Consider the following 21,277-nt stretch of genomic DNA (forward strand, 5'->3'; position numbering starts at 1 on the left):
TTCAGACAGGTCTAAAGAAACATAATATGAAGAAAATATAGTCTACTTCAGATGAACAAATCCGTGCAGGATTTCGCTACAAGCATACTCAGAGTTGTCCTGATGTTAAGTCCTGATCTGGCTATGCCAAATGGCTGTGGGTTTCACTACTTCATTCAGCGGACAGGATTTGCTTAGAATTCCGTGGCATTATTTTATATTATATTATGGTATAAAGAATACAATTGAGAATAGCTGAATAAAATAGAAAGGATAGAAACACAAAAGTGTTTTTTCTGATCAAGGTCCTTCTCCCCCGATTGCTCAGTTTGGGTCTTGGTGGTTCCAAACTTCTTCCATTTAAGAATGATGGAGGCCTCTATGTTCTTTGGGGACCTTCAATGCTGCAGCAATTTTTTTTGTTGTTGGTACAATTCCCCAGATCTGTGCCTTGACACAATCCTGGTAAAGTAGACCTTACACAGCCTGGAGGTGTGTTGGCTCATTGTCCTGTTGAAAACAAATGTCCCACTAAGCCCAAATCAGATGGGATGGCATATCGCTGAAGAATGCTGTGGTAGCCATGCAGTTTAAGCGTGCCTTGAATTCTAAATAAATCACAGACAGTGTCACCAGCAAAGTACCCCCACACCATAACACCTCCTCCTCCATGCTTCACAGTGGGAAATACACATGTGGAGATCATCCATTCACTAACACCGTGTCTCACAAAGACATGGCGGTTGGAACCCAAAATCTCAAATTCAGACTCCAGACCAAAGGACACATTTCCACCGGTCTAATGTCCATTGCTTGTGTTTCTTGGCCCAAGCAAGTCTCTTATTCATATTGGAGTCCGTTAGCAGTGCTTTCTTTGGAGCAATTCGACCATGAATGCCTGATTCACGCAGTCTCCTCTGAACAGTTGATGTGTCTGTTATTTGAACTCTGTGAAGCATTTATATGGGCTGCAATTTCTGAAGCTGATAACTCTAATGAACTTATCCTCTGCAGCAGAGGTAACTCTGGGTCTTCCATTCCTGTCTTCATGAGAGCCAGTTTCATTATAGGGCTCAATGTTTGTGACTGCCCTTTCTTGAAATTTTCCGTATTGACTGACCTTCCTGTCTTAAAGTAACGATGGACTGTCGTTTATCTCTGCTTATTTGAGCTGTTCTTGCCATAGTATGGAATTTGACCAAATAGGGTTATCTTCTGTATACCACTCCTACCTTGTCACAACACATCTGATGGGCTCAAACGCATTAAGAAGGAAATAAATTAATTTAAATGCATTCCAGGTGACTATTTCATGAAGCTGGTTGAGATAATGCCAAGAGTGTGCAAAGCTGTCATCAAGGCAAAGGGTGGCCATTTGAAGAATCTCAAATATAAATTATATTTCGATTCGTTTAACACTTTTTTGGTTACTACATGATTCCATATGTGTTATTTCATTGTTTTGATGTATTCACTATTATTCGACAATGTATAAAATAGTTTTAAAAAATAAAGAAAAGCCCTTGAATGAGTAGGTGATCTTAAACTTTTGACCGGTAGTGTATGACTCAGGCTTAATCTAGCCCAGCTGTTCGGAATATTTGCCTTCACTAAATCTTCCCCCCATTTATTTAGAAATGAGGATTCAACCAGTTATGTTAATTTCACTGCCGGGAAAAATGATTTGCAGAAACATGTGAAACAATCCTTTGAGGTAAGGATAATATACTAATATACAGTATTTGTGTCATTTACTTAATATGTCTGAAATGTATAGCAAAAGTTAAAATACCCCCTTCTTTCTCAGGTTGAAAATTATGAAAGAGGCTTCAATCTTACTGTGATAATCAAGGTGCCAATGAAGCTTGGTGACAAAGACATCTGGGCTGATCCAAATGGTATACAGGTGAGAGGAGTGGAAACTATTTTTTGAATCACCTATGCAACTGATAGAAAATAGGAGAATTGAAGCTTTCTGGTATTGTAAACTCTGTCTAATCTCCCAATATTGAGTGAATTGCACCCTGTTAAAATGGGATTAAGTGGTGAACAGTGATATTGAAGAGACATTTGCCGTACTTCATTTAGCAAATTACAATGTGAAAGCAATATTTTATTTTTAGCTTAGACAGAAAAAAAACATTTTGGTTTAGCTGCCCAGTATTCTAGTTTGGCTCTAGGTTGTCTTGATTTTCAGTGTCTCAAACTTTAAAAATGCCTGGGATTGGTAGATAGTCCATACGGAAAGTATTCAGACCCCTTGACTTTTTCCACATTCAGTTCTAAAATGTATTACATCGTTTTTTTCCTCATCAATCTACACAAAATACCCCATAATCACTAAGCAAAAACAGTTTTTTTGACATTTTTGCAAATGTGTAAACCCCCCCCCCCTCCACCCCCCCCTCCATTTACATAAGTATTCAGAGCATTCACTCAGTACTTTGTTGAAGCACCTTTGGCAGCGATTACAGCCTCGAGTCTTCTTGAGTATGATGCTACAAGCTTGGCGCACCTGTATTTGGGGAGTTTCTCCCATTCTTCTCTGCAGATCATAAGCTCTGTCATGTTCGATGGGGAGTGTTGCTGCACAGGTATTTTCAGGTATTTTAAGGTCTCTCGAGATGCTCGAGGGGGTTCAAGTCCGGGCTCTGGCTAGGCCACTCAAGAACATTCAGATTTGTCCCGAAGCCACTCCTGCGTTGTCTTGGCTGTGTGCTTAGCATTGTTGTCATGTTGGAATGAGAACATTCACCCCAGTCTGAGGTCCTAAGCACTCTGGAGCAGGTTTTCATCAAGGATCTCTCTGTACATTGCTCCATTCATATTTCCCTCGATCCTGATGAGTCTCCCAGTCCCTGCCACTGAAAAACTTCCCCACAGCATGATGCTGCCACCACCATGCTTAAACGTAGGGACGGTGCCAGGTTTCCTCCAGATGTGACGCTTGGCATTCAGGCCAAAGAGTTCAATCTTGGTTTCATAAGACCAGATAATCTTGTTTCTCATGGTCCGAGAGTCCTTTAGGTGCTTTTTGGCAAACTCCAAGATGACTGTCATGTGCATTTTACTGCGGAGTGGCTTCCATCGGGCAGCTCTTCCATAAAGGCCTGATTGGTCGTGCTAAAGAGATGGTTGTCCTTCTGGAAGGTTCTCCCATCTCCACATAGGAACTCTAAAGCGCTGTCAGAGTGACCATCGGGTTCTTGGTCACCTCCCTGACCAAGGCCCTTCTCCCCCGATTGCTCTTGCAAGAGTCTTGGTGGTTCCACATTTCTTCCATTTAAGAATGATAGAAGCCACTGTGAAGTTGGGGACCTTCAATGCTGCAGAAATGTTTTTGGTACAATTCCCAAGAGCTGTGCCTCGACACAATCCTGTCTTGGAGGGCTACAGACAATTCCTTCGACCTCATGGCTTGGTTTTTGCTCTTACATAACATTGTCAAAAGTGGTGCCTGCCCTCCAAATCATGTCCAATCAATTGAATTTACCACAGGTGGATTGCAATCAAGTTGTAGAAGCATCTCAAGCATGATCAATGGAAACAGGGTGCACCTGAGCCCAATTTCAAGTCTCATAGCAAAGGGTATGAATAATTATGTAAATAAAGTATTTCTGTTATTTTTGATACATTTGCAAACATTTCTTAAAACCTGTTTTCACTTTGTCATTATGGGGTATTGTGTGTAAATAGTACTCTCAACGTCAACATTGAAGAGGCGACACCGGGATGCTGGCCTTCTAGGCAGAGTTACAGAGAAAAAGCCATATCTCAGACTGACCAATAAAACGATTGAGATGGGCAAACGAACACAGACACTGGACAGAGGAACTCTGCCTAGAAAGACAGCATCCCGGAGTCGACTCTGCACTGTTGATGTTGAGACTGGTGTTTTGCACGTACTACTTAATGAAGCTACCAGTTGAGGACTTGTGAGGCATCTGTTTCTCAAACTAGACACTCTAATGTACATGTCCTCTTACACAGTTGTGTACCGGCGTCTCCCACTTTCTATTCTGGTTAGAGTCTGCTTGTGCTGTTCTCTGAAGGGAGTAGTACACAGCATTGTACACAATGTTCAGTTTACAAGATGGCAATTTCTCGCATGGAATAGCCTTCATTTCTCAAACAAGAATAGACTGACAATTTTCAGAAGAAATGTATTTGTTTCTAGCCATTTTGAGCCTGTAATCAAACCCAGAAATGCTGATGCTCCAGATACTCAACTAGTCTAAAGAAGGACAGTTTTATTGCTTCTTTAAACAGGACAAAGGTTTTCAGCTGTGCTAACATAATTGCAAAAGGGTTTTCCAATGATCAGTTAGCCTTTAAAAATGATAAACTTGAATTAGCTAACACAACGTGCCATTGGAACACAGGAGTAATGGTTGCTGATAATGGGCCTCATAAGCCTATGTAGATAGTCCATAAAAAATCTGCAATTTCCAGCTATTTATAACATTAACAATCTCTACACTCTATTTCTGATCAATTTGATGTTATTTTAATGGACAAAAAACTTGCTTTCCTTTAAAAAAACAAGGACATTTCTGAGTGACCCCAAACCTCTGAACGGTAGTGTGTGTGTGTATATATATATACAGTTGAAGTCGGAAGTTTACATTACAATCATGTTGGAGTCATTATAACTTGTTTTTCAACCACTCCACAAATGTCTTCCAACAATTGTTTACAGACAGATTATTTCACTTATAATTCACTGTATCACAATTCTAGTGGGTCAGAAGTTTACATACACTAAGTTGACTGTGCCTTTAAACAGCTGGGAAAATTCCAGAAAATTATGTCATGGCTTTAGAAGCTTCTGATAGGCTAACTGACATAATTTGAGTCAATTGGAAGTGTACCTGTGGATGTATTTCAAGGCCTACCTTCAAACTCAGTGCCTCTTTGCTTGACATCATGGGAAAATCAAAAGAAATTTCCAAATGCCTGAAGGTCCCACGTTCATCTGTACAAACAATAGTATGCAATAGTATAAACACCATGGGACCACACGGCCGTCATACCGCTCAGGAAGGAGATGCATTCTGTCTACAATAGATGAACGTACTTTGGTGTGAAAAGTGCAAATCAATCCCAGAACAACAGCAAAGGACCTTTGAGGATGCTGGAGGAAAGAGGTACAAAAGTATCTATATCCACAGTAAAACAAGTCCTATATCGAAAAGCCGCTCAGCAAAGAAGAAGCCACTGCTCCAAAACCGCCATAAAAAAGCCAGCCTACGGTTTGCAACTGCACATGGGGACAAAGACCGTACTCTTTGGAGAAATGTCCTCTGCTCTGATGAAACAAAAATAGAATTGTTTGGCCATATTGACTATCGTTATGTTTGGAGGAAAAAGGGGGATGCTTGCAGGGCGAAGAACACAATCCCAACCGTGAAGCACGGGGGTGTCAGCATCATATTGTGGGGGTGCTTTGCTACAGGATGGACTAGAAATGGGGCCGTGCATTATCATGCTGAAACATGAGGTAATGGCAGCGGATGAATAGCACGACAATGGGCCTCAGGATCTCGTCACAGTATCTCAGCATTCAAATTGACATTGATAAAATGCAATTGTGTTCGATTGTCTGTAGCTTATGGCTGCCCATACCATAACCCCACTGTTCACAACATTGACATCAGCAAACTGCTCGCCCACACAACGCAATACACTCGGTCTTGTCACGCCTTGGTCTTAGTATTTTGTGTTTTCTTTCTTTATTTGGTCAGGCCAGGGTGTGACATGGGTTATTGTGGTGTGTTTTTGTCTTGGGGTTTTGTGGGGTGTCTACGTAGTCTATGGCTGCCTGAGGCGGGTCTCAATTAGAGTCAGGTGATTATCGTTGTCTCTGATTGGGAACCATATTTAGGCAGCCATATTCTGTGAGTGTTTCGTGGGTGATTGTTCCTGTCTTTGTGTTTGCACCAGATAGGGCTGTTTCGGTTTTCGTTATTTCATTTCGTTATTTCATTTCGTTATTTCATTTCGTTATTTTTGTAGTTTCTGCATGTATAGTTTTTCCTTCATTAAAATATATCATGAATCATCATCACGCTGCATTTTGGTCCAATCCTTGTTCTACCTCTTCGTCAGAAGAGGAGATAGAAGAGAGCCGTTACAGAATCACCCACCACACCCGGACCGAGTGGCGTGGCAACAGGCAACAGCGGCAGCAGGAGCAGCAGCAGCTGCAGTGGGAGAGGTTGCACCACCTGGAGAAATGGACATGGGAGGACAAACTGGACGGTAAAGGACCTTGGGCTCAGCCTGGAGAATATCGCCGCCCCAAGGAAGAACTGGAGGCCGTGAAAGCGGAGAGGCGCTGGTATGAGGAGAAGCAACAGCGGCAGCAGGAGCAACAATATCGGGACTACACTACTTGGGAGGAAATAGACAGGTGGGCGGTCGACCCAGAGAGAGTGCCGGAGCCCGCCTGGGATTCGCTGGAGCAGTGCGAAGCAGGCTATAGGAGAATGGAGTTGAAGAGAAAAGCACGGCGGCGCAGAGGGAAACCCGAAAGTCAGCCCCAAAAATGTATTGGGGGGGGGGGGGCTCAGGGAGAGAGTGGCAGAGTCAGGAGTCAGACCTGAGCCAACTCTCCCTGTTTATCGTGAGGAGCCAAGGAGGAGACCAGAACCAGAGCCGGTGTTAGAGGTAAGCGAAGCAGAGACTGTGAAGGAGTTAATGGGGAAAGTGGAGGAGAGAGTAATGAGGGAGTTGCTAGTTTGGTGCTTTAGGTACGATATTCGTCCGACGGAGCGTGTCGGGGAGTTGATGGCACCTGGGTCAGCGCTCCATACTCGTCCTGAGGTGCATGTTAGTCGGCTGGTGAAAATTGTGCCAGCCTCACGCACTAGGCCTCCTGTATACCTACCTAGCCTTGCACGTCCTATGCCAGTCCTGCTCTCAGGCTCTCCAGTACACCTTCACGGTCCGGTCCATCCTGTGCCACCTTCACACACCAGTCCTCCGGTGCCAGCTCCCCGCACCAGGCTTCCTGTGCGTGTCCTCGGTCCAGTACCACCAGTTCCAGCACCACGCACCAGGCCTTCAGTGCGCCTTGCCTGTTCAGCGCTGTCGGAGCCTTTCTCCTCTCCAGCGCTGCCGGAGTCTCCCGCCTGTCTAGCGCTATCAGAGCCTTCCTCCTCTCCAGCGCTGCCGGAGTCTCCCGCCTGTTCAGCGCAGCCAGAGCCTTTCCCCTCTCCTGCGCTGCCGGAGCCTCCCGCCTGTTCAGCGCTGTCGGAACCTTCCTCCTCTACAGCGCTGCCGGAGCCTCCCGCCTGTTCAGCGCAGCCAGAGCCTTTCTCCTCTCCTGCGCTGCCGGAGCCTCCCGCCTGTTCAGCGCTGCCAGAGCCTTCATCCTCTACAGCGCTGCTGGAGTCTCCTGCCTGTTTAGCGCAGCCTGAGCTGCCAGCCTGCATGGAGCAGCCTGAGCTGTCAGCCTGCATGGAGCAGCCAGAGCTGCCAGCCTGCATGGAGCAGCCAGAGCTGTCAGTTTGCATGGAGCAGCCAGAGATGTCAGTTTGCATGGAGCAGCCAGAGCTGCCAGTCTGCATAGAGCTGCCAGACTGCATAGAGCAGTCAGAGCTGCCAGTCTGCATGGAGCAGCCAGAGCTGCCAGTCTGCATGGAGCAGCCAGAGCTGCCAGCCTGCATGGAGCAGCCAGAGCTGTCAGTTTGCATGGAGCAGCCAGAGATGTCAGTTTGCATGGAGCAGCCAGAGCTGCCAGTCTGCATAGAGCTGCCAGACTGCATAGAGCTGCCAGTCTGCATAGAGCAGTCAGAGCAGCCAGTCTGCATGGAGCAGCCAGAGCTGCCAGTCTGCATGGAGCAGCCAGAGCTGCCAGTCTGCATGGAGCAGCCAGAGCAGCTAGATCCGCCAGTCAGCCAGAATCCGCCAGTCAACCAGACTCTTCTAGATCTGCTAGTCAACCAGACTCTTCCAGATCTGCCAGTCAACCAGACTCTTCCAGATCTGCCAGTCAACCAGACTCTTCCAGATCTGCCAGTCAACCAGACTCTTCCAGATCTGCCAGTCAACCAGACTCTTCCAGATCTGCCAGTCAACCAGATCTGCTAGTCAACCAGACTCTTCCAGATCTGCCAGTCAACCAGACTCTTCCAGATCTGCCAGTCAACCAGACTCTTCCAGATCTGCCAGTCAACCAGACTCTTCCAGATCTGCCAGTCAACCAGATCTGCCAGTCAACCAGACTCTTCCAGATCTGCCAGTCAACCAGACTCTTCCAGATCCGCCAGCCAGCCAGGATCTGCCAAAGCCAACTACCTGCCTGAGCTTCCTCTCAGTGCTGAGCTTCCTCTCAGTGCTGAGCTGCCCCTCAGTCCCGAGCTGCCCCTCAGTCCCGAGCTGCCCCTCAGTCCCGAGCTTCCCCTCAGTCCCGAGCTACCCCTCAGTCACGAGCTGCCCCTCAGTCACGAGCTGCCCCTCAGTCCAGTGGGGTTCTGGGTGAGGACTATTAGGCCATGGTCGGCGGCGAGGGTGGATTATCCCAGGACGCGAGGGGGAGGAACTATGACATTTATGGAGTGGGGTCCACGTCCCGAGCCAGAGCCGCCACCATGGACAGACGCCCACCTGGACCCTCCCTATGGTTTTGAGGTGCGTCCAGGAGTCCGCACCTCTTAGTATTTTTTGTGTTTTCTTTATTTATTTGGTCAGGCCAGGGTGTGACATGGGTTATTGTGGTGTGTTTTTGTCTTGGGGTTCTGTCACGCCTTGGTCTTAGTGTTTTGTGTTTTCTTTATTTATTTGGTCAGGCCAGGGTGTGACATGGGTTATTGTGGTGTGTTTTTGTCTTGGGGTTTTGTGGGGTGTCTACGTAGTCTATGGCTGCCTGAGGCGGGTCTCAATTAGAGTCAGGTGATTATCGGGAACCATATTTAGGCAGCCATATTCTGTGAGTGTTTCGTGGGTGATTGTTCCTGTCTTTGTGTTTGCACCAGATAGGGCTGTTTCGGTTTTCGTTATTTCATTTCGTTCTTTTTGTAGTTTCTGCATGTATAGTTTTTCCTTCATTAAAATATATCATGAATCATCATCACGCTGCATTTTGGTCCAATCCTTGTTCTACCTCTTCGTCAGAAGAGGAGATAGAAGAGAGCCGTTACAGCCATTTGCCCGGTACAGTTGAAACCGGAATTCATCTGTGAAGAGCACACATTTTGCTTTTTGTAACATTTCTGGGATCTTTTATTTCAGCTCATGAAACATGGGACCCAACACTAGACATATTGTGTTTATATTTTTGTTCAGTGTATAAATACATTAGTAATGATAAATGCACAAATATAAAGTAAAGTAAGCACTATGTTCAATCCCAAGAAATGGGACAAAGAAGGTGGATATTGCAGGTTTTATTTCAGTTTTGTGATGATTGGAATTGACAGGAAACTTTTGTGTTTCAGATTCAAGGTTGTCAAAGACACAAGAATGAGGAACCTACTGCCACAGAGTTTGTGGACCAACTGCAGAAAAATCATGCTGTGGTGAATAGTGCTAGCCCATTTCAGTTTTATAATGCCATCCACTTCTATTTGAAATAATATTTCTCAACAACTTCCTGATATTGCAACTTCCTGGTATTGCAACGGTCACACCTAACACCAACTTGCCTTGAGTGTCACGAACAGTAGCAATGACAGGTTTTCTGCTAATAGATTATTTATTTAACACATAATCTAATGGCTAAACATATATTCTATAATTTTTTAGATGTTGAAGCCAAGTGTTGTTACAGGTGTTATTACAGATTTGCTGTGTCTAGAAATGCTGTTAAATGTAAACAGAATTACATTTAGGTAGTTGCCTGATTCTGTATGAAGGCAAACTTAATTAAGAAAAGGTATTCACAACCTCTTAAAATGTGACTTTTAAAATGCTTGATTTGTGTTACACTTTATAACTCATGAATAACCCATTATAAATTGTCCATAAAGGAGTATAAATGCTTTATAAATTATAATATGTTAGAAATGCTTACCAACTAAAATGCATATAAAAAATTGTTGTAATGCTTATTCATGGGTTAATAGTAAATAATGTATTCTATTATATTAATGTGTTCGATTGTCATTAGTTCAAAAGTGATCGCAATTATTTTTTCTTCCCCCTATCCTACAGGACTGCTCTGTCGCAAATTGTGGGGTGTTCATGTGCAAAAGCTTCATTCGAAATTTGGATCGTAACTCTTATAACATCACTGGTAACCTCAGCTCTCAATGGATAGAACAGGTAATAAATGAAAGGATGGAGGTATGGATAATTGTATACAGTATTTTCCCCCAATGCTAGCTGTGCTAATTTACAGAACATATCTCCTTACTAACATTCCTCGCTCTTTCTCTCTGCTCTCAGATTGGTCTTGAGTCTGCCCAGTTCAACTTGGTCAGCAGTGCCACTGTAGATTATGACAGAAACCAATACATCTATTATTCTTCGGACTCCAAAAATAACCCACCTATACAAAAGGTAGCCTTTTAGATGTTATCTCCTCAAATCTGGGTTGAGGTCGATTGGAATTGAAATCAGTCAATTCAGGGAGTGAATTTAATTTAAAATCCAAATATGTAAAAACGTTTGGCTTAAATAGCTTCTCCTTTTCAGTTTATTTCAAAGTTATAAAAATATATATTAAAATGTTTTACTTATTGAATTGGAATTTCAGTTTACTTCCTGAATTGACTGCCTTCAATTTCAAATTGACTCCAACCCTGCCGCCCAGTAAGATTGATAACTTAATTTAGCTTCAGTTGAAAATACATGCATTTGTCATCCTCAGATTGAAACTCAGGTGGAGGTGTATCCTGAAGTTAACTTCACAAAGGGGGTCATTGGGGGTGTTGTGGGAGGTCTGCTGCTGTTAGCTTTGATCACAGCTGGGCTTTATAAGGTAATATTCATTACATATTTGGTATAATCAATTTCACTCTCATATGTTGAATATCTACAGTATACTCAAAGGTTTTAATGTACATCACCATTTTATATTAAGTAGTTCTAAAACCAGGGTTGTTTTCATATCCATGTAATGTGCCATGTACAGCATACAATGCCTTCAGAAAGTATTCATACCCCTCAACTCATTCCACATTCTGTTGTGTTACAGCGTGAATTCAAAATCTACACACAATACCCCATATGTGCAAAGATGTTTTAAGATTTTTTTGCAAATGAAATACAGAAATATATAATTTAGTTAAGTATTCACACCCCTGAGTCAATACTTTGTAGAAGCACCTTTGGCAGCGATTACAGCTGTGAATCGTTCTGGGTATGTGCAATGAACACGATGGGAGACAGAGAGCTGGTTTCAAGCGCAGGGCGCAGCAGGTGTTTATTTGTGAAGGACCACAGGAAGCAGGTAGCTGGGTCCAGGGGAAGGCAGAAGGTCATACATAGGGAGTCCAAAAAGGCAACAGTAAAGGCAGGGAAAAAGCTAGTAATGCCGCCCGGGAGATCAGACAATAGGTTGATAACAGGAAATCTGAAACTACAGGCAGGGAATAGGCAAAAAGCGTTGTTAGTGAGGCAGGCAAAAACTATCATACACGGGAGGATTTCAATTAAGGGAAAACAGAGCTCCGAATAGAAGTCTGTCACAAAACAAACAATCTCACAATGATGGGGTGCAAAGAACTGAACTAAATAGTGTGTGATAATGACATACAGGTGTGTGAACAGGTGATCAGAATTCAGGTGATTGAGATCTAGAAAGTGAGCTGTGTTCAGGGGATCTATGTGTTTGAGAGTGTGAGCTGGAAAGTTGTTGTTTTTTCACCTTTATTTAACCAGGTAGGCCAGTTGAGAACAAGTTCTCATTTACAACTGCGATCTGGCCAAGACAAACCAAAGCAGTGAGACAACAACAACAACACAGAGTTACACATAAACAAACGTACAGTCAATAACACAAAATAAAACAAAAATAGAAAAATATATGTACAGTGTGTGCAAATGTAGGGAGGAAGGCAATAAATAGGCCCTAGAGGCAAAAATAATTACAATTTAACATTAATACTGGAGTGATAGATGTGCAGATGATGAATGTGCAAGTAGAGATACTGGGGTGCAAAAGAGCAAGCGGGTAAGTAATATCAAAGGGAATAAGGTAGACGGGTGTGCTATTTACAGATTGGCTGTGTACATGTACGGTGATTGGTAAGCTGCTCAGACAGCTGATGCTTAAAGTTAGTGAGGGAGATATAAGACTCCAGCTTCAGAGATTTTTGCAATTCGTTCTAGTCATTGGCAGCAGAGAACTGGAAGGAAAGGCGACCAAAAGAAGTGTTGGCTTTGGGGATGACCAGTGCAAAATACCTGCTGGAACGTGTGCTATGGGTGGGTGTTGCTATGGTGACCAGTGAGCTGAGATAAGGCTGGGCTTTACCGAGCAAAGACTTATAGATGACCTGGAGCCAGTCGGTTTGCCGACGGATATGTAGTGAGGACCAGCCAACAAGGACATACAGGTCGCAGTGGTGGGTAGTATATGGGGCTTTGGTGATAAAACGGATGGCACTGTGATAGACTACATTCAGTTTGCTGAGTAGAGTGTTGGGGGCTATTTTGTAAATGACATCGCCGAAGTTAAGGATCGGTAGGTTCTAGGTTAGAACCGTCCAGAGTAGTGATGCTAGTCGGACGGGAGAGTGCGGGCAGCAATCGGTTGAAGAGCATACACTTAGTTTTTCTAGCATTTAAAAGCAGTTGGAGGCCACGGAAGGAGTGGTGTATGACATTGAAGCTCATTTGGAGGTTTGTTAGCATAGTGTCCAAAGAAGGTCCAGATGTATACAGAATGGTGTCGTCTGCATAGAGGTGGATCAGAGAATCACCAGCAGCAAGACTCTTATATATATATATAGAGAGAAAAGAGTCAGCCCGAGAATTGAACCCTGTGGCACCCCCATAGACTGCCAGAGGTCCGGACAACAGGCCCTCCAATTTCACACACTGAACGCTCAAGTTTCTGCAGGGGTTGCTGAGATGTTGGCCAGAGTAGGGGTAGCCAGGTGGAAAGCATGGCCAGCCGTGGAAAAATGTTTATTAAAATGATCGATTATCGTAGATTTATCAGTGGTGACATTGTTTCCTATTTTCAGTGCAGTGGGCAGCTGGGTGTAGGTGCTCTCATTCTTCATGGACTTTACAGTGTCCGAAAACTTTTTAGAATTAGTGCTACAGGAATCAAATTTCTGTTTGCAAAAGCTAGCCTTAGCTTTCCTAACTGACTGAGTACATTGGTTCCAGACTTCCCTGAAAAGTTGCATATCGTGGGGGCTATTCAAGTGGGCTGGAAAGTGAGCTGCCTTCAGGGGATTTAAGTGTTTGAGAGTGAGTTGGAAGAAGACATTTCATTACGTTTCTAAGAGTTTTCCACACCTGGATTGTGCAACCTTTGCCAATTATTATTTTCAAAATTCTTCAAGCTCTGTCAAATTGGTTGTTGATCATTGCTAGACAACCATTTTGAGGTCTTGCCATAGATTTTCAAGTAGATTTAAGTCAAGACTGAAACTCTGCCACTCAGGAATATTCACTGTCTTCTTACTAAGCAACTCGTGTATATTTGGCCTTGTGTTTTAAGTTATTGTCCTGCTGAAAGGGGAATTAACCTCCCAGTGTCTGGTGGAAAGCAGCCTGAACCAGGTCTCCACTAGGATTTTGCTTGTGCTTAGCTCCATTACGTTTATTTTTTAGACTGAAAAAATACCCAGTCCTTAATGATTACAAGCATACCCATAACATGATGCAGCCATCACTATGCATGAACATATGGAGAGTGGTACTCACTCAGTAATGTGTTGTATTGGATTTGCCCCAAACATACCACTTTGTATTCAGGACAAAAAGTGAATTGCTTTGCCAAATTATTTTGCCATTTTACTTTAGTGCCTTGTTGCAAACAGGATGCATGCTTTGGAATATTTGAATTATGTACAGGCTTCCTTCTTTTCCCTCTGTCCTTTTGGTTCATATTGTGTAGTAACTAAAATGTTGTTGACCCATCCTGTTTTTTCCTATCACAGCCATTAAACTCTGTAACTGTTTTAAAGTCACCATTGGCCTCATGGTGCAATCCCTGAGAGGGTTTTCTATATTCCTGGGTGTATTGATACACCATCCAAAGTGTAATTAATAACTTCACCATGCTCAAAGGGATATTCAATGTCAGATTTTTTATGTTTACCAATAGGTGCCCTTCTTTGTAAGGCATTGGGGCGGCAGGGTAGCCTAGTGGTTAGAGCATTGGACTAGCAACCTTTCGGTTGCTAGTCCAAATCCCCGAGCTGACAAGGTACAAAATCTGTCGTTCTGCCCCTGAACAGGCAGTTAACCCACTGTTCCTAGGCCGTCATTGAAAATAAGAATTTGTTCTTAACTGACTTGCCTAGTAAAAGATAAAGGTAAAATTGAAAAAATTGGAAAACCTCCCTGGTCTTTGTGGTTGAATCTGTGCTTGAAATTCAATGCTCGACTGAGGGACCTTACAGGTGGGGTACAGATGTGTGTGTGGGGGGTACAGAGATGAGATAGTCATTCAAAAATGACTACCTCAAAAATCATGTTAAACACTGCTATTGCACGCATAAAATCCATGCAACTTATTATGTGACTTGTGAAGCTAATGTGTAGTCCTGAACTTAATTAGGCATGCCATAGCAGAGGGGTTAAATACTTATTGACTGAAAACATTTCAACTTTGAATAAAAAAATATTTAAAAAATAAAAACATGATTCCACTTTGACATTATGGGGTATTATGTGTAGGCCAGTGACAATGTAATACATTTTAGGCTGTAACACAACAAAATGTGAAAAAAGTCAATGGGTGTGAATACTTTCTGAAGGCACTGTGTATAGTAGAGTTCTGCATGGTTCCGTTTTTTGGAGCCACACACGCCCCACGCCGGCCACAATTCCGATACCCATTCGACACCAGGACAGATTGTTCTCCACAAATCGACCCACCTACAAAGAATTGTTCCGAGAGATTATCTGTGAACCTACCACATTGCATCTATTTTTTTTATTGTTTTTTTTACTCCAGACAGTAAGCCCATTGATTTTCCTAATTTGTCTGCATGTTTATTTAACCGTTGGATAAAGGAAACCATACAAATGATTTCTTTTTATTTTCACAATGTGGCACATTGATAACTCAATCGCTTTGAAAAATAGCCTGCTTATATAGTGAAAGGCTCATCTGCTCCATCCAGCATACCTCCTCATCAAATATCAGAGACACGGGCCAGACAGCAACTTGTTTTTGTTTTTATGTTGGGTTATCGTCGTCCTGTCCTCTGTTAGTTGTGTAACCAAGTTCAGCTAGTAGCTAGTTCTACTAACCTACTATGTTTATGTTATTTATTTAGTTGAAAAAGACGATTACTTGCAGGAAAAATACAGTTTTTTAATTTATAACAACTCAAAACCTTTGCAGGCAAAATAATTTTGGTTATTAAATTGTTTAATTGAAACTTAAATAAAGCATTGCCAGAATTGAATATAGCCTGCAACAATCTTCTAACCTTTGCCAGCCACACCAGTCAAACGCAAATTATATGACCAGCGTATGGTGAATGAAAGTTTCGGTTGTGAACGCCTCTGCACGTGTACAAATTAGAATGTTTCAGCACCAATAATAGACAGTTCCCTACTCCAAGGAAACAGTGGGTACCTGGGCCGATGCAGGAATCTAATATGTAGTACACATTCTTATACTCTTACTATGCAATAACTTTGCCAAAAAACTGTTAAATAACGTCATAATCTCTCTCTACACATGTCTCTTTCTCTCAGGCTGGGTTTTTCAAAAGCCAGTTGAAGCAGATGATGCAGAATACATCAGAAGATGGACCAGGGGTTGATGGAGAAGCTGCCTCGCCTGAATAATAGCAAACTATTGGACTTGCTCACTGAATGTGTACAAATATTAAAGAGGAAGTTCAGGATTTTACAACTTGATGTTAGATGGTTCCTCACCGAAAAAGTAGTCTATGGGTCAGGAAAATCAGTAAATCATGGTTCGGTTTTCTTTAAATCTACTACAAACTTCAGTTAACTTGAGCCACTGCTAACAAAAAAACGATGCTTGTGATAGATGCAATCCTGCAATTTAGAAATGTTATCGGCCAAATCAACTACATAGTTGGTTTTTCGTTACTTAATTTACTTACTTTACCGCATAATGTTACCATGTGGCAACATATCATTTCTCTTTACCCCCTAAATGAAAAAATACACCATGGCCTTTTAACTAGATAATAACTAGCTACCATGCACATAACTAGCTAAGAGCTAGTTATTAATTTGCTCCACAAATGATTCTCATAAAACAATCATCTTTACATCTCCCCCTCCCCCCAAAAAGATAACATTTGGCCAAGATTACATACGACTTTATTTACATATGCATGGAAAATACAATGATTTTTATATGTATAATATTATAATATCCATTACATAAATATATAATAGGGCTAGATATAAGTTTTTTTAAGAAAACATATTTTCAGAAAGTGTGAAGGAATAAAACAATACAATTATAATTCAAACACCTCATTTTTATTAGAAAACCCAATTATTCATGATATTAGTAGAAGAGTATTACCGTTGTCGCACAGTGTTTCCATAAGGCAACATACAGTTAAATAAAACATTGTTCTACATTTGTTTATTTGAGGCCATTTTGAAGTGATAAAAATGGAAGTGGCATGGTTCTATAATAACGTGTGCAGTAAAGGGTGATTTGGCCATTGTAAATCATTTGCACAGTTGCCACTATCACTTCCATTGATTGTTAGTTAACAGTGGCTAAAGTTAGCTGAAGTTTGTAGTGTGTGACCACTGCATTTAAGCTGGTACACCATTGACATTTTAATTGAATTAACATTTTAACTTCGCTTTATTACCAACAAGATGGCCACCGGTCCACCCCTGTTGAATGTTAACTTGAATGGAAATGTCCTATTATCCATATTTCTGTGATTTCAATAGGTTTCCTATGGAAGATTGACAACAGAATTTAGAATAATGGATATTCCCATTCAAGTCAACATTCTTTGATGGGTGGACCTGCAACCTTGTTTGTGGTACCATTTCAAAGATACAATTTCAATTTTATTCAGATTTTAGTATGAATGGAAAAATATGTATGGAAAGATTATTTCAAATCAAAAGAGGTCAAAATGCACCAAAGCATATGAATCAACTCAGAAAGTTATTGTAAATAAAAAGTTAACCTCCTGGCAACTATCTGCCTATAAGTTACCGTAAAATGCTCAGTAACCCCTTTACAGTGCCGTTCTTCTCTATTGTCGCATGCTCTTACAAAGACTGCAGAATTGGTAGTGGACAAAAGAGGTGCTCAACCTCAATTAACATAACCATAGACCACTTAAACTGGTGCAACACTTCCACTAACCAACGTTTGTCACAAATACATATTGTAGACAACGCCCACAAATATGCTAATAGGGAGCCCCCTGCCAGTACATTGCCTCCACCTACAATTCAAAGTGCATAGATGATTGCACCTTTACATTAAAAATATTTTTAACCATTACACTAGATTACCCATAAAAGTTACAAAACAGTACCATGTGAGATCATATGAGTACCTCTGAAGGTGCCTTATTTGTATATTTTACCTTTATGTACCATAGGGAACAACACTGTATCCTAACCATACCCTTATTATGTTCTTGGTAATAAATATGTACCTGGTGGCAATGCAGAAACATCAACACACCTCTGACCAAGAGGTTGCAAGTTCAAATCCCCACAGCATATATTCATACTTTACATTAAGTGTCCCAGAGCCCTGCTATTTTTATGTTGGTGTTGTCAGATAATCTTACTTTGCCCACCCCCAATGTCATACCCAGAGACCTGGTCGCGTAGCAGGTAATTCGGGTCGCTGGCAACCTAGAGGTTGCAGTAAAAATACAGTAAATATCATCATTTACAAGTTCTTTTAGGGCAATAACACCCTAGTAAATTGTATTTACTGTATTTTTACTGCTACTCAGTAGCCAGTGTTTACTGTAATATATAATAATTATAGATCATTTTTAACAGTCTGAGAAACCTTTAGCAAAGTGCAGAAATGTAATTTCTGCCATGCCCAAAAAGCAGAACATTCCTGGTCACTGGTAACCAGAAGGTTGTAAGTTCAAAACCCAGGAGAGGTTGAATCCCACATGTCATTTTACAGCAATAACATCTTAATTCAGGTGTAAAAAAACATTCAAAAATATTGTAATTTCAGTTGTTTGAAGCTTGTGTACAAAATGAAAGTTAAAGATGCAAAAACGATGCTTAAGAATGGGACGCATAGAAATAGCGCACATAGAACACATCTAGCACTTAGACTTACTTTCAATGATAATGACAGATCTATAACTCACATTTCTATGTGAATTTGGTCAGGTCACACAAAAGGTTACATATTGCAGCTTTAAATTAGGAATCTTGCAGCTTTAATTTAATTGTAACATTTCTTATGAAACCTTATGGTATTTGTATGGCACAGACATTGTGCTACATAGTAAATGTTTGTTTTATTGTTCTTCACATTTTAATTGACACAGTGACTAGATAGCTTGCTTTAAATTCATCCCCTATCCTTGTGCTACTGGGTACCAATGATCATGTTCATAATTCCCTCCAAAAATGAATGAATCCAATCTTCCAACTGGCAAGATATCCATCTGTTTGTTGGAAGATTGGATTCATTTTTGGACATGATCTTTGGTTTCCAATTTGCAATAGCTTACAGTACATGTCATGAGTTAGTTTAGTTTATTGAAACATACCAAGCATGACAATAAATGTAAATATTTCTACAAAATAAACTAACTGCCAAAAAAAGCTAAGCATTTCTGATAAATAATCATTTTCACATTTAGTTTGATTTAACAATATACAATTATTATATTTAACATACAACATCAGTTAAAGAATAGAATGTATGGTAGCTTATGTTCTCTGTGTACTTTACAGCTGAACAACTGATGTTTAACATGGCTTCATTAATTCAAAGTATACAGTGCATTTGGAAAGCATTCAAATCCTTTGACTTTTTTCATATTTTGTTACGTTACAGCTTTGTTCTAAAATGTATTACATATTTTTTTCCCTCATAACTCGACAAACAATAACCTCTCATGATGAAGCAAAAACAGTCTTTTGGAAATTTTATCAAATGTATAAAATAAAATAACTGAAATATCACATTTACATACACTACCAGTCAAATGTTTGGACATACATACTCATTCAAGGGCTTTTCTTTATTTTACTATTTTCTACATTGTAGAATAATAGTGAAGACATCAAAACTATGAAATAACACATATGGAATCATGTAGTAACCAAAAAAGTATATCATTTATATTTGAGATTCTTCAAATAGCCACCCTTTGCCTTGATGACAGCTTTCCACACTCTTGGCATTATCTCAACCAGCTTCATGAAAAAGTCACCTGGAATGCATTTCCATTAACAGGTGTGCCTTCTTTAAAGTGAATTTGTGGAATTTCTTTCCTTCTTAAAGAGTTTGAGCCCATCAGTTGTGTTGTGACAAGGTAGGGGGGTATACAGAAGATTGCCCTATTTGGTAAAAGACCATATTATGGCAAGAACAGCTCAAATAAGGAAGGTGAAACAACAATTCATCATTACTTTTAGACATGAAGGTCAGTCCATACGGAACATTTCAAGAAAGTGCAGTCACAAAAACATTGAGCCCTATGATGAAACTTGCTTTTATGAGGACAGCCAGCCACAGGAATGGAAGACCCAGAGTTACCTCTGCTGCAGAGGATAAGTTCATTAGAGTTATCAGCCTCAGAAATTGCAGCCCAAATAAATGCTTCACAGAGTTCAATAACAGACACATCTCAACATCAACTGTTCAGAGTAGACTGCGTGAATCAGGCATTCATGGTTGAATTGTTGCAAAGAAACCACTACTAACGGACACCAATAAGAAGAAGAGACTTGCTTGGGCCACGAAACACGAGCAATGGACATTAGACCAATTGAAATTTGTAGAATCATGATAGAATCATGTAGTAACCAAAAAATATATTTTTACATTTTTGATTCTTTAAAGGAGCCACCCTTTGCCTTGATGACAGCTTTGCACACTCTTGGCATTCTCTCAACCACCCTCACCTGGAATGCTTTTCCAACAGTCTTGAAGGAGTTCCCACACATGCTTAGCACATGTTGGTTGCTTTTCCTTCACTCTGTGGTCCAACTCATCTCAATTTAGTTGAGGTCGGGTGATTGTGGAGACCAGGTCATCTGATGCAGCACTCCATCACTCTCCTTCTTAGTCAAATAGCCCTTACGCAGCCTGGAGGTGTGTTGGGTCATTGGCCACTAATAAAAAGACGAGGATCCCATCGTCTTTCTATAGGCTAGGCCTACTATATTTATTTCTCATATTTCCTAATATTAAGCACATTGCTGATATTTTCAACAGGAGTATAGCCTACCTGGCTGGCATGAAAATAAACCACGGGGAAAGCGTCCTCCATTTGATATTTAAGTGTCACGTTCTGACCTTTATTTTCCTTTGTTTTGTCTTTATTTAGTATGGTCAGGGCGTGAGTTGGGGTGGGCAGTCTATGTTTTGGGTTTCTATGTTTGGGTTTCAGTTTCGGCCTAGTATGGTTCTCAATCAGAGGCAGGTGTCGTTAGTTGTCTCTGATTGAGAATCATACTTCGGTAGCCTGGGTTTCACTGTTCCTTTGTGGGTGTTTGTTTCCGTGTCTGTGTTTGTCGCCACACGGTACTGTTTCGGTTTGGTTATTCATGTCATCGTTTATTGTTTTTGTATTCTTAGTGTTCAGTTTATGTTTTTAAAATAAACGACATGAACAATTACCACGCCGCATCTTGGTCCGATCCTTACTCCTCTTCAGACGAAGAGGAGGAAATCTGCCGTTACATTAAGTGCATAGTGTAGCCCATTGTTAGATATTACTGCACTGTCAGAACTAGAAGCACAAGCATTCCGCTACACTCACATTAACGTCTGCTAACCATATGTGATTTGAGATGACATGTATTATTTCCCGCTGCCCCTGTTTCGATACAGGTGCATGATAACGGTCCATTCTAAATCAAAACAAATGTCACACATATTATTTAGTATATGTAAAGACAAGATTAAATCAAGAATAATCTGATGGGTGACAATATTAACCTATCACTTGTGAATTATATATTATCACTTGTGAATGATGCC

The 21,277-nt window shown here is 41.3% G+C and overlaps 1 protein-coding gene across 2 annotated transcripts in view; it reads left to right on the plus strand.

The window, feature by feature from the left end:
* Positions 1–20,913, plus strand: part of LOC109865251 (integrin alpha-M) — a 56,149-nt gene extending 35,236 nt beyond the window's left edge. For both annotated transcript variants that reach the window (XM_031798893.1, XM_031798894.1), the window contains exons 24-30: positions 1,615–1,693; positions 1,787–1,885; positions 9,420–9,500; positions 10,135–10,245; positions 10,369–10,482; positions 10,793–10,903; positions 15,817–20,913. In XM_031798893.1, coding sequence (XP_031654753.1) covers positions 1,615–1,693; positions 1,787–1,885; positions 9,420–9,500; positions 10,135–10,245; positions 10,369–10,482; positions 10,793–10,903; positions 15,817–15,909 — 688 coding nt within the window. In that variant the 3' untranslated portion in view covers positions 15,910–20,913. The remainder of the gene's footprint in view (positions 1–1,614; positions 1,694–1,786; positions 1,886–9,419; positions 9,501–10,134; positions 10,246–10,368; positions 10,483–10,792; positions 10,904–15,816) is intronic.
* The last annotated feature ends 364 nt before the right edge of the window (positions 20,914–21,277 follow it).

The sequence above is a fragment of the Oncorhynchus kisutch genome, linkage group LG20 (genome assembly GCF_002021735.2).
Source record: "Oncorhynchus kisutch isolate 150728-3 linkage group LG20, Okis_V2, whole genome shotgun sequence".
NCBI lineage: Eukaryota > Metazoa > Chordata > Actinopteri > Salmoniformes > Salmonidae > Oncorhynchus > Oncorhynchus kisutch.